The 12831-nt window shown below is 49.4% G+C and overlaps 1 protein-coding gene across 8 annotated transcripts in view; it reads right to left on the bottom strand.

Annotated features, from left to right (window-relative positions):
- TEP1 (telomerase associated protein 1) overlaps positions 1-12831 on the bottom strand; it is a 40475-nt gene that overhangs the window by 11853 nt on the left and 15791 nt on the right. For 7 of the 8 annotated variants that reach the window (XR_011568784.1, XR_011568783.1, XM_070797191.1 and 4 more), the window contains exons 10-32: positions 12263-12372; positions 11814-11904; positions 11412-11598; positions 9475-9643; positions 8950-9108; positions 8700-8777; positions 7308-7435; positions 6934-6993; positions 5873-6031; positions 4729-4905; positions 4437-4557; positions 3751-3875; positions 3387-3500; positions 3173-3290; positions 2830-3024; positions 2532-2707; positions 2290-2446; positions 2001-2180; positions 1502-1594; positions 1099-1231; positions 808-958; positions 430-557; positions 150-244 (exon numbers count right to left, since the gene is read on the bottom strand). Coding sequence is in view for 6 of the 8 variants with exons in the window: in XM_070797191.1 (XP_070653292.1) it covers positions 150-244; positions 430-557; positions 808-958; positions 1099-1231; positions 1502-1594; positions 2001-2180; positions 2290-2446; positions 2532-2707; positions 2830-3024; positions 3173-3290; positions 3387-3500; positions 3751-3875; positions 4437-4557; positions 4729-4905; positions 5873-6031; positions 6934-6993; positions 7308-7435; positions 8700-8777; positions 8950-9108; positions 9475-9643; positions 11412-11598; positions 11814-11904; positions 12263-12372 (3104 nt within the window). In the remaining 2 variants the exon portion in view is untranslated. Of the gene's footprint in view, positions 1-149; positions 245-423; positions 558-807; positions 959-1098; positions 1232-1501; positions 1595-2000; positions 2181-2289; positions 2447-2531; positions 2708-2829; positions 3025-3172; positions 3291-3386; positions 3501-3750; positions 3876-4436; positions 4558-4728; positions 4906-5872; positions 6032-6933; positions 6994-7307; positions 7436-8699; positions 8778-8949; positions 9109-9474; positions 9644-11411; positions 11599-11813; positions 11905-12262; positions 12373-12831 lie in introns of all 8 variants that reach the window. The other variant, XM_019968447.2, reaches the window with a different exon arrangement.

Raw genomic sequence — 12831 nt, 5'->3', positions numbered from 1 at the left:
GGGCTGGAAAACTGAAAGAAGAGAGGTACAGAGAGTGTGGAAGGCGGGTAACGATTGTGGGGATGATGGTGGTGGCTGGGGGAAGAGGGGGCTCAGAACGGCCACAGCAGTTCCTTGGGAGAAGGTGCCGATGGGCTCTGGGGACTAACCAGGTGGTAAGGCAGGTCTGCCAGGGCTTCTGGAGGGCACCTTCGGAAGGTACCTGAGGCATCAGGGTCACACGTCTTCCAGAGCTGAGCTGCAGGTGTGGGTCACAGGAAGAGACACTGAGATGAGCTCGGCCCTGAAGCATCTCCAAAGATCACACTCCTCAGGCTACAGTGAGAGCCATCCCCTCACTGGGGTGGCAGGTGAGGAGGCCAGCCAATGGGGAGTGCCAGGCCCCACGCTCAGTGCCCCGGAGGTTAACCAGGCTGCAGTCACCTGCAGTGAGGAGGTGCGCTGTCTTCTCCAGCTCTGGCCTCTTCCCGTAACGACACCTGGCAGCCGTTCTCAGGGGCCCATCCTGGAGACAGAGCCGGGCACCAGGGCGCTCCAGGGGTCCCTCCCCTAGCAAACTGACCCCATGTTTGGGAGAGAAGGCAAGAGAAGTGGGAGAAGGGCTGTCAGTGAGCAGTCTGGCACAGAGGTGGGCTCCCAGTCCCACCTCCAACAGTGGTAACTTGAGTGACAGCCATGCAGGGTCTGGAGACAAGTGTCAGGGGCTATACCAAGAGAGGAAGAGGATGAAGAAAGAGGGTCACATGGGGCCCTGCCTCAAAGACAGGGAGGCACAGGTCAGTGGGAGCTCAGTGGGGGCACTTGTACCTGCGCAGACTCTGGACGAGGTAGGCAAATTGGCCCATGGGGTAGGGGTCCCCACTGTTACCAGCAGCCACTGCTTCTTCCCAGCTCTTGCTCCCCCTGGGAAGAATCCGCCATGCACTCAACACTCCATGCAACTGGTCCACGGTCAGACCTGAAAACCCAAGGTCACTGAGGCCCTAAACCAGGCAGCATACCCATCCCCACCTAATCCCTAATCACTCCCTGTACAGCTTGCTGAGACCCCAATACGACCAAGGTCGTCCAACCCCTGAGCCCACTCCAAGCGCGGACCGCTGCGTGTGGCTTCAAGAGTGGCCAAGGCTTGGGGAAGGACGTCGGGGCCATGCTCCTGCTCCAAGGTGCCCAGGACGTGCTGCAGCAGCAGAGGGACGGTGGCCGGCAGCGTCTGGAGCCTTTCGGAAACCTGGGGGAGGAGCGCGAACGGCCTCCGTCAGCGCAGAGAAGGGGAGAGGCAGCTTCGGTGTGGGTAGGAGATGGGGCAGCAAGGAAAAGCATGGGAAGGGATGAAAAGGAAACACCGGTGGGAGGGAAGCAGGTTGGAGGTGTGGATGAGGAGTGGCAAAGGAGGAGGGTGGGAAGGGGTGAGGGATGCGGATGAAGAGGTTGAATGGAGAATGGGAAATGGGGTTAGGATACAGAAGATGAGAAGTGAGGGTTCACATCCTGAACCGACCTGCTCGTAGAGCGTGAAGAGCCTCAGGTGATCGGTGACCAAGCGCAAGTAGAGCGGCAGCACTGACCCCCGCTTCACCAGCAGCAGCCGCATCTGATGAGACTCAGAGGACTCAGCACTGGACCAGAGAGCTGGCCCACTGCCCTCCACTCGGGCACCAAGCCCAGTGCAGGGCAGCTTCTCCTCTGAGAGCCCCCACAGGGGAGAGACCCACCGTGCTACTCAGAACACAGCTATCTCTGCCCGGCACTGCTCTGCCCAGCTCGCTCCACTCTCCCCCCACACCCGCTGGTTCAGCCCACCCAGATAGATAACCGACATTTACCAGGGGAAAAGGACCAGGTAATATTATCAGCAATCACAATCCTCTTCCCCTGCACAGACTTCCTGAGAAAATGAAGGAGCTGGTCTGTGCGGGGCAGCTGGTAGCTTCAGCACTCAGAGTCTCATAGGTCCCAGATTCACCCCTCACATCTATCAGCGCCAGCCTAGACCCAACCTGGTTGTTAAACGGTGACTCCTCCAGCCGCTTCCCATACAGGGCCAGTTCTTCTCGCACCAGCTGGGCCCGGGCAGATGGCTCCAGAGGCCCCAGGGCCACCACGTGGGCACCTTGACTCTGCTCAAGGGTCTCCCCTAGGCCAGAATCACTGGACACGCTCAGCACTAGGTGCACCCACTGTGAGATTTGGACAAAAGGGTAGTGATGAAGAAGGAGAGCGGGGAGAATATTGTTGGAGAAGCCCCTCTCCCTACCTCATCCCACCTCACCTCCTTCTCACACTCACCCGGGGAAGGATCTTTGGGATCCAGTCCGAGATCAGCTGCCCACGCTGGTCCACCAACCTGTCAGCCCCATCGACGATCAGCACCAGAGGCTGGCCAGTTCTCAGGGACTGAGCAGACTTGGGCAGTAGCCTCTGCTGCAGCTCCCACACCAGGCCCCTGTGTGCAGAGGGGGAGGGCCAGCGTCAGCGGGGGTGGTGTGAGGGGCTATCAACAGGCCGGTCTAGGTCGGGGAGAAACACACCGGTAGGTGCTGGGGAGGGCACTTGGCTCCTCCAGTTGGCTATGCAGATAGGCACAGAGGCGTCTGAGCAGGGTGAGGGCAAGACTGTGGTCAGGGCGGGCCCCTGAAAAGTGGAAGAAGACTAAGGGGGCCACCGTGGCCCCATCCGGAGCCTGCAGGGCTGACACAAGGGATGCCTGAGGGGGAAGAGAACAGAAAACACGGTCACATACGCCAGCTTCCGGTGCCCCACCTCCTTAGCCCTCCTGAGCACACACAGCCCTCGCTCCCTCCTGTCCAGGCCTCTGGGACCCTGTACCAGGAAGGCGGTCTTGCCCTGTCCTGACTGCCCGGTCACCAGGCTCAGCCTCCCCTGGTGCTGCATGAGCTGCCGCACTGTGTCCTGAAGAAGGCGTGGTCGGGCAGGACTCCGCGGCTTCTTTAGCTGCTGAAAGGTGGCCTGGACCAAGTCATCATCTGGGATGGGCACTGGCTGCTCCGGCTGGGCCCCAGGCTGAGGGCACATGGGGCAGTGACTGTCTATGTTTCCACACTCCTCAGGACCCCAGGCCTAAAACTTACAGCACCCCCACCAAGTCACTTCCCACCCAGGACCATCCTACCCCCTCTCCACTCCCCTGGCCACCAGCACTCCTGCTGACCTGGAGGTAAAGCTTCTGGATCATACTCCACACATCCTGCAGAACCAGCTGCCCAAACTCCTCCAGCCCCCCGACATAGGGCCGGCCAGCTGCCACACCGCCCCACTCACAGCGGTATCTGTGGGCAGAGTGAGCACAAGCAGGATCAGAGCAGGCCTGGCCCACCCTTCATCACATCTCTCCAGGCAGGTGCTCCCTACCTCTCCCAGCTCACCTGCGACAGGTGATTCCTTCTTGTCTGCTCAGATAGCTCTTCAGTTCTGAGATCCGATGGGCAGCCTCTTCAGATTCAGAAATAAAGTCTGATTTCCAGGCATCTGGCACAGAGCTGACCACCAAAGACACCCCAAGAGTGAGGCTGGATTCAGACCAAAGCATCTCTCCACCGCCAGCCACCAGACCTGGCTGTGGTTCCCTGAAACTCCTCAAGAAACTGCTCCAATAGAGATCTCCTGCCTTCAGCTGCAAGGCAAGCTCTCTGATTCCTGCTTCTCCATCCTAGGCACCCTTTCTTGTACTCTGAACGTTAAGGAGAGAAGACACCCCCACTGAGCCTATCTGGCCTTCTGTGGAGGTACCTGAGGAAGCTAGAATCCCGGAAGTAGAGGAGAGGCTGAGCAGAAGGCTGCAGACGGAGGCCCCGATTCAGGAACTGCATCACCTCCATCTCTGTCACAGAGCGACCTGCAGGGTACTGCTGGGCCTGCAGGGAGAGGGCAGGGAGCAAGTGGGTTCAGTCCTGGTCACACTATCCCCTCCCGTGAGACCTGCCATGACCCAGGGCCCTTCACCTCAGTAATGTTCCCCTCTCTCTCCAGATACTAGCCAGTAAAAATAGAGCTAATAGCTAAGATTTATTGAACGCCTCTCACAATTTGAACATTTTTTGAGCCTTCTTGAAATAGATTTCTGATTCTCATAATAACCCTGAAATGTAGACATCACTGCTTCTCCTTTATATAGGAAGAAGCTGAATCTAGATTAGTATAAACCATTTTCCATTAAGCCTCACAATGACAGAAGAGTGATCAGAACCCAGCTCTGTCAGATGGCAAAGCCTAATCAGACCGACCGCCTACCTCTCGCATCCTGTGGCCAACCCAGAGGTGTTTCCCAAAGGAATTCCCTTATCTAGGACTTGGTCACTCACAGAACCTTCTGCCTGTGTTTCACTTCAAGTCTCAAGGATCTGCCTGTGCAGAGTCCCGGGGTTCTAGACACACCGTGACTTCTCCCGCCCCTGCCCCAACCATGTCTGTCTTACCCAGCAGAAGTGAGGATGGTCAGGGAGGCTGTAGTTGGGGGGAACATAGCCATAGCGGGAGCCCAGGATCCCCACAAACAGCTGCGAGTTCTCCACCTCCCCGAGGCACACTTCCAGCTGTCTGCAGGAAGGTTATGGGAGCACCATGTCAGGGAGACGGCCCAGCTCACATCCCATAGCATCCAAAGAGCACCTCTGGCCCACAGCCCTCAGCCATCCTTGCAGCCCCATCCCTACTGCCACTCAAGCCCCTCATCTCCAACCCAGCCCCTCTTCTCAGCAGCCTCCACACCTGTTCTGACGGGTCTCCTCCTCAGTGATGCCCCAGCGCAGGTCGATGGCATGAAGGCTGATGCGGTAGGGGGCCACTCGGGCTTGCAGTGCTGGCAGCAGGGACCTCAGCAGCAGGTCCCGCTCCCCATGCATGTCCCGGAAAGTGGAGGAAATGAAAAGCCGGATGCTTCGCCATCTGCCAGTAAATCAGGGGTCAGCCCCACACCCCATAGACAGGGCTGTGACCACCCCTCACCCTGCTGAGCCAGGTACAACAGATGGCAGGGGGTATCCAACTGGCCTCCGTGAATAACAGGCTTGTAACCTCAAATGCAGAGTCTGGAAATTAAATCCCACTGGCTATTTCTCATGTACCCCTCCTGTGTCAGCAATGATTATTATGCATCTACTATCCTGCCCATGATATGGGCCCAAGTTGCACAGTGAGGTAAGCACAATCATTCTCTCCATTTTACTGATCAAGAAACTACAGCTTGAACTTCCCTGGTGGCCTAGTGGTTAAAAATCTGCCTGCCAGAGCAGGGGACACAGGTTCAATCTCTGGTCCGGGATGATTCCACATGTCATGGGGCAACTAAGCTTGTGTGCCGCAACTACTGAGCCCATGCTCTAGAGCCCGTAAGCCGCAGCTACTGAGCCCACACACCGCAACCACTAAAGTATGTGTGCCTTGAGTCCATGCTCCACAACCAGAGAAGCCCCCACAATGAGAAGCCTGCATACAGCCACTAGAGAATAGCCCCACTAGCCACAACTAGAGAAAGCCCACCCAGCAATGAAAAAACCCAGTGCAACCAAAGATAAATAAATGAAAGAAACTACAGCTTAAGACATCAAGCAACTAGCCCAAACTTCAGCTATTATTTGGCAAAGCCAAGATAAGAAGGCCCCGGCCCATGCCTCGAAGCCCTCTGCCTGAGCCCTGGTGCCCACTGCCTGCCTCACCTTCTAGCCCCCTCTCCCTAGTACAGTAAGGGACATGCTCACCATCTGTGTTAGACAAACCCCTGCCTGGGAAGAGGAAATGTTCCTCAACAATAGAGCAAGCAGCATCTCAACAGCCAGAATTTCAGTCACTTGAGTTTCTCTAGGTTTCGACTAAAGCCTCTCCCAGTTCACAAAGGCATAAAAAACAGACTGACCCAAGCTGGGAAACAGGAGCCAAGGGGCTTGGAGTATTCTCTTCCAGTGGCCGGAGAGACTGGACCCCTGTTTTCCCTGGGGGTGGTGGAATCTTGAATATTTTGTCCATTTGGCCTACATGTTCTAGAAGCCGGGAGGCCCCACGCTCTGCAATGAACCTGAAATAAAGAGTGAGAAAATAAATGAGAACAAAATAGCAGAGTGAGAGGGAATCAGGAAGGTCCTCCGAGGGGGCAAGGGACAAAGATATGGCTAAATTAGGTCAACCAGTTAATTGGAGGTTCTTAGGAAGATTACCATGAAGAGTAAACATAGATTAAAATAAGGAAGGAAGCAGAACCAGAGGAATGAGGGAACAGAGAAGAAACCCAGATATAGCCCCTTCTGTGTGCATGGTTATCACAGGCTTTCTGTTGGACCAGGGGCAACTGGGCTGATTGAAGATGTAAAGATTAAGGTTGATCAGCTCTGGGCTTGATTAGCTCTGTACCAGCCATGAAAACTCCCTGGGGAGGGAGGAGCATGAGGCTTCCTAACATGGGGCAATGGGTGGCATCCAAAGGAAAGAGCAGAGGAGAAAACAAATAAATTGGAAGCCTGATAGCGGACAGAAAAACAAACAAAGATTTCTGTAGATCAGGCATAAATAAATAAAATTAACGTGGTATTTCCTCTGAAATGGAATGGAACAGAGCCCTCAGAGAATGAATAGAAATGATGGGACAAACTCCTGAGTTGTACCCTTAAAAGCAAACAGTACAATCTCCTATGTTCCCTTTTCTCCTTTCCCACTAGATTAATACAAAAATGATGGCTGGAGATGTAGTAGCCATCTTGAACTATAAAGTAGAAGCAGAGTATTTGAAAATGGTAGAGCAACAGATAGAAGATGACCAGGTACCTGTAATATCATGTTGCTGCCATGCCTAGACAGCTGTAAAAGCAGAATAATCTTTTATCGTGCTTAAAAAATGAAGTGGTTAGAGCAGAAACCACAGATAATCTCTAAAAGATGTTCTAACAAAGCCGCCAACCTCTCCAATGTCCATGCTATACTCACTTCAGTATCCCATCAGTACAGCCTGAGAGTGTCACATCATTGGGATTCAAATCGGTACATCTGCCAAAGAAAGAAGAAGTCACTAGCAGTTAGAAACAGTGCCAGGAACATAGAGTCACTGCCCCCACCACCCCCACCTCTGCACCTTTAATAGGGTTCCGTGCTAGACTAGAACTGGGGTGGACCGTCACAAAGGGGTATGGGGCCAGGCTGAAGACTTCAGAGAAGGTTCTAGCACTAGAAGTGCAACAGAGGTAAGAGGCAGAAATGGGAAGGGGCCTAGAGAGTGGGAGTATCCCAAGCTTTAGTAGGGATAGACAGGAAATATGGATCACTATCTGCCGGCACTGAGCAAGGAACATGAGCGCCCTTACAGGTAACTTGCCCTTAGGAGAACACCAACAAAGAGGCACTTGGGATTCACATGCTGCCAGAAGAGCTGTTTGGCTGCATTTATCAGTTTCTCATTTGTAGTCTGGCCAAAGACAATGACCCTGTCCACCTGTAAGATGAAAGGGGAGGGGCTGAGACGAGGGAGGTGCCAAAGAGCTCAGGATATCAAGAGACAGGATCTCTGAGGGCAGAGGAACTAGGAGAGCTCTGAGGTGGGTGTAAATGGCCTTTCTGGAGTGTACTTAGGGTGCAAAAAGTCATTGCACCCTGACTTGAAGAGCATCAAAGTGGAGTAGGGGTTGCCAAGATATGAAAGCAACCTAAGTGTCCATCAACAGATGAATGGATAAAGAAGATGTGATACACACACACACACACACACACACACAATGGAATACTACTCAGCCATAAAAAAGAGGGAAAATTTGCCATTTGCAGCAATATGGGTAGACCTGGAGGACATTGTGCTAAATGAAATAAGTCAGACGGGACAAAGACAAACACTATATGTTAACACTTATGTGTGGAATCTGAAAAATATAACGAACTAGAGAATAAAACAAAAAAGAAGCAAACTCACACATACGGAGAGCAAACTAGTGGTTACCAGTGGTGGGCAATATAGGGGTGGGGGGGTGGTGGGAGACAGAAATTACTGGGTACAAGATAGGCTCAAGGATGTATTGTACGACATGGGGACTATGGTCAATATTTTATAATAACTGTATTTGGAAAGTAACCTTTAAAAATTATATTAAATTTTTAACAAAAATAAAAAATAAAGTGGAATTTGGGGTAGAGGTGGTGAGTAGCTGGCACATTTAGGCTCACAAAAGCTGACTGTCAAACCTATAGGAATTCTGTGAGCCAGCTGTTAAATATGGCCACCATTAAATATTAAATTGTATAAGCTCACAGTCAAATAAATTACATTAAAAACAATGTTAATAAATACTAAAACATCATCACTTCCTAATTATTTTACCACATTTCACCATTAAATACTCTTGACCTTATTTACATCCATATTATACACATTATAGAATTACTATACAAAGGTGTGCTACTGAGCAACTCTTTCTAACTCTGTGGTCAATAAAGCACGTGGGTAGTTTGAAATCAGTCATGGAAGAAGTATTCACACCATGGAAAATAGCAAAAGCTATTAACCAAGATGATTTTTCCAGATTGCTATTTGAGGCAAATATCTACCAGCATAAAAAAAAATATTTACCAGCATACCACTGAGTAGGGGGTTGCAGTCATCAGGGTATTGTGCATAGGTTACAAAGAAGCTTTGAAAAATGAGAAACATCCATGCGGAGGAAAACGTGGAGAAAGGGAGGGTTTCTCAGGGAAGGAGCAGTACTCACAGGGACCCTTTGGGTAGCCAGAGACAGCAAGTGCTTCCCCAGAGTAGTCAGGGACTGTTCACAGCTTTCATCTGACTTCTGAAGGAAAGAAACTCATGTCATGCAGTCGCACAGGAGATGGTCAGTAAACAACAAAGACTGTAGACGGCTAATCTTCAGATCTGAGTAGATCCGAGCCTTTCCTGAAGTTAGCTGTTCCCAGGCCTCTGTCTAGTTATGCAGTTTTGCAAGGAAGGGGTGAGAGTCTGACCTGGACTTGAGCTTGGAGTTCGGTGGCAGTTTTCAGGATGCCTTCCTCTGCCTTAATCACAGCAGTCTTCACAATGCCCCCTCCACACAGCAAAAGCTCCACCTGCTCCGTCCGTACCATCATCATGGCAATCAACAGCAGCACATAGTTCAGAGGGGGCTGATTGGACAAGCATCAGGGTGAAATAGGCTCCCCTATTTTAGAACCCACTTTGCCCACCCAAATCTGGAGACCAAATGTCTCTACTGGTTAGAGTAAAGTGGACAAAGTCCCCAACTGAGACAGTTTCAAGAACTTCTCTGGTGGTCCAGTGATGGACTCCACGCTCCCAATTCAGGGGATCCGGATTCAATCCCTGGTCAGGGAAGTAGATCCCACATGCCATAACTAAAGATCCTGCATGCCACGACTAAGGCCTGGCACAGCCACATAAGTAAATAAATAAATACTCCCCCCACAAAAATAGATGGGCTTCGCAGGTGACTCAGTGGTAAAGAATCCGCCTGCCGAGCAGGAGTGTCTTACCCCTTGTGGGTTGCTCTTGGGAAGGATTCTGTCTGCACTGGCATCTGTCAGATAGACCAGGAGGGTGCGGCCTGGCAGTGGGGGCAGGCTGTGTTTGACAGAGAGGTTCACAGCTGTCTCCAGGGCCTGTCGATACCGAGCCAGCATCTCACGGTCACATTTCCACTGTCTGCAGGCAGGAAAGAAACAGACGGAGGGCTCAGGGGCTTCTCTGTTTGCCACTTGAAGGCAAACGGGAAGATGAGAACTTGCCACTCAAGTATTAAGTCTGCACCCATCCACAGCCCGTCTCCAGTGTCAGTAGAAAAAATAAGGACAGAACTTCCCTTGGCCCCATTCTACAGGACTCTGCTAATCCATCCCATGGAGTAGACCCACTCTCAGACACTGCTTGCCATGCTTACCACATCAAGCCATATTTACTTCATGAAGCAAGATTTAACTGCAACTTTTTTGGGGGGTGGGGGCTGTGCAGGGCAGCTTTGGATATATGAGTTGCCTAACCAGGGACAAAACTGGCCCCAGTAGTCAGAGTACCAGGAAATTTCCAACTGCTGCTTATTTTTAAATTGCAATTTGAAGAACAAACACTAACTTCTTAATCTGAAAAATGGCAATTAAAGGAAAAAGAAACATTCATCCCACCTTTCCAAGACAATCTCTATTTCAAAGTAACTAAATAGCTTTAGTTCACAGAGGGTGGTTCTTTTCAGAGCTCCAGCTAGTAAATATGGGGAATGATAGAAAATGTATCATATTATTTGGCATTTGTTTTTAAAAACATCTTCAAAAAAAGAAAAGAGAGGGATCAGGAAACGAAGGCTGGTAAAATCTTGATTTTTCACTGAATGGGAGTCCATTATGTTATTCTCATTACATGTTTAATTTTTTTCATCATTTTTTTAATCTAGAGAAGCCAGCAGTCTCTACCATTGCCTATCCAGTAGAAATAAATTACAATTATTGAAATGAAATTGAAACTATACATGTAATATAAGGTTTTCTAGTAGCCACATTTTAAAAAGTAAAAAGAAACAGGAAATATTAATATCACATTTAATTTAGTCTAATGTACATATGTACATATATATATATGTATTTTTCACTTCAACATGTTAATACAAAAATTAAAAATGAGATATTTTGCATCCTTCTTCACATTGCCCTCAAAATCCAGCACATCTCAGTTCCCACTAGTCACATTTCAAGTGCTCAAGAGCCACATGTGGCTGGTGGCTACCAAACTGACCAGCAAAGACATACTGTTAGGACTACACCCTCAGCTTAATTCTTTAATGGCCCTGTGTTCAGCCACTGATCCACTGATTCAGGTGAGTCCTGGCCACTGAGTCCTATTAGAAGGTTAGATGAGACCTGCATTTGTCTTGAATGAAAATGAATGAAGAAGTATCTAAAAGGACAAAATTCTGGAAATTCATCAAGCTTACAGAACCAATTTTATACCTATCTTTGAGTCTGCTTGAGGATAACAATCTTTATAAGTATCAAAAGAGAAAGGAAAGAGAATGGGTCAGAAAATACACAGAAGAGAGAAACAAAAAGAAAAAGAAACAGATAGAGAAGAAAAAGAAAGACGAGTATGAACCAGAGCATAGGTAGAGAGGCACTATCGGGTACAAAGAGGAAGGGAAATGCCACATAGGCTGACAGAGTCCACAGAAACCAATAAGCAACCACAGATACTACAGTGGAGGCCAAACACTGATATTGTTTCACTATCTCTCTGCAGGACAAAGTTAAAGACTAGGTTTTCTATGCAAAAGACGATGGGAAACAGTCAAGTTTCAGTGGCTGGGAGACTGACAAGCATGTTTTCACAGAATAAAAGCTGGGGTTTCAAGATGACTTCCAAGCCCTTTTAGGGTGCTTCTCATGCCCACCCCTTGCTCCCAGATAGCACATACTCACACACACACCTGGCCTTGTGTATTTTCATCTTCTTCCGCTTGAGCTGTTCATATATCACAGGGATCATCATTGCTGTCCGAAGTTCCCGACGGCTTGGTTGGCGAAACTGCCAGGAATAGGCATGCTTCTTGCCATATTTTGTGTTTTTAATTATTATCTGCTTTATCAGTTGTGTGTTGGAAGGAAATGGCAACTCTGGGTGGCAACAGGTAAGTATCTGAGTTAGGCAGCTTCTATTTCCTCCTCTTATCTTCCCATCAATGCTGTCTTGAGGAGGCTGGCCAGTGTCTGACCTCTGCCCACCCCATACACTGAGAGTGGAAAGTAAGAGGCTGAAAATACCAGTGCTGCTATCTCATCTGTTCTCAGACATGAGAGATAAACAGGAGTTGGAAGAAGAGAGATATTACCTTTCTTTTCGAGTTGAGCCTCAAGGTCATTGATGGAATCATGAGCATTAAGGAATCTGAATGGAAACTGCCGACTGTGGATCACTGTCTTCTACAAAGCAAAAAGAGGGGTCATGAGCAGAGGACCAAGAGGGATGGGGAGCATCAGAGGCTTCAGGGGCCAGGAAGATGAGATACCCCCTCTATTAGATCTGTGGGAAGGTGGGAAAGGACAAAATAGATATTAGACAAAGGTAGAAAAGAATAGATGTCCTGAGAGACTATGGGAAAGAAAAAAGGAGAGGAAGTAACAGAAAGTTCCCTGTTTCTTTTATATCAGACTCCCTCCTAAGTGAGTTAAATCACAGAAATGATCTCAGAAAATAAAAAGGAAAGTTCTCAAACAGCACAGTGGCTATGACCTTCCCCAGCCACTCGGAGAAGCCTGGCTCCCCGCCCCTCACACGTACAGCATGCTGGAGTCTCTGGAGCACAAGCTCGTGGTGACGGGCGCTGATTCCAACCCTCAGCAGGTTACGTAGGTTCCGAAGCATGGCCATGAAGGGGAGTTTCCCACTGTCTGCCGAAGGTAGACATAGGGTGGCAAAAGCAAACAAAGGATGAATGAGAGAGGTCAGAGATCAGAGCAGGATGACCAGAGGCCAAGGAGAATATGCATGTTAGAGGAAATGAGGTACTAATAAGTGATCTATTGTCCACAAAATGTTTTAAAGGTCTGGAAAGATAAAAATTGGGTTGCCTGATCTTGGAGCAAAATCTGTACGTTTATGGAATTAGCTATTTCAACAAACAACTTCGGTCATCACTTTGTTGGCTTCAGTCCTGAGACTGGGCTTAACTGGCAAAATACATTCTCTACAATAATGATTTCCAAACTTTTTAGATGGCTAAAAGAGAAATTTCCAAGTGTAATCTCATAAATTATATACATGGAGTACTAGCAACCATGTAACATGGACTAAGTGATTACAGGAGTTCAATCTGTATAGTAAATACTGGAAACACTCTTTAGATAAAG

This window comes from Bos indicus, chromosome 10, assembly GCF_029378745.1.
Source record: "Bos indicus isolate NIAB-ARS_2022 breed Sahiwal x Tharparkar chromosome 10, NIAB-ARS_B.indTharparkar_mat_pri_1.0, whole genome shotgun sequence".
Taxonomy (NCBI): Eukaryota; Metazoa; Chordata; class Mammalia; order Artiodactyla; family Bovidae; genus Bos; species Bos indicus.
The sequence above is the reverse complement of the archived record's forward strand: the minus strand, read 5'-3'. Positions and strand labels throughout refer to the sequence as shown.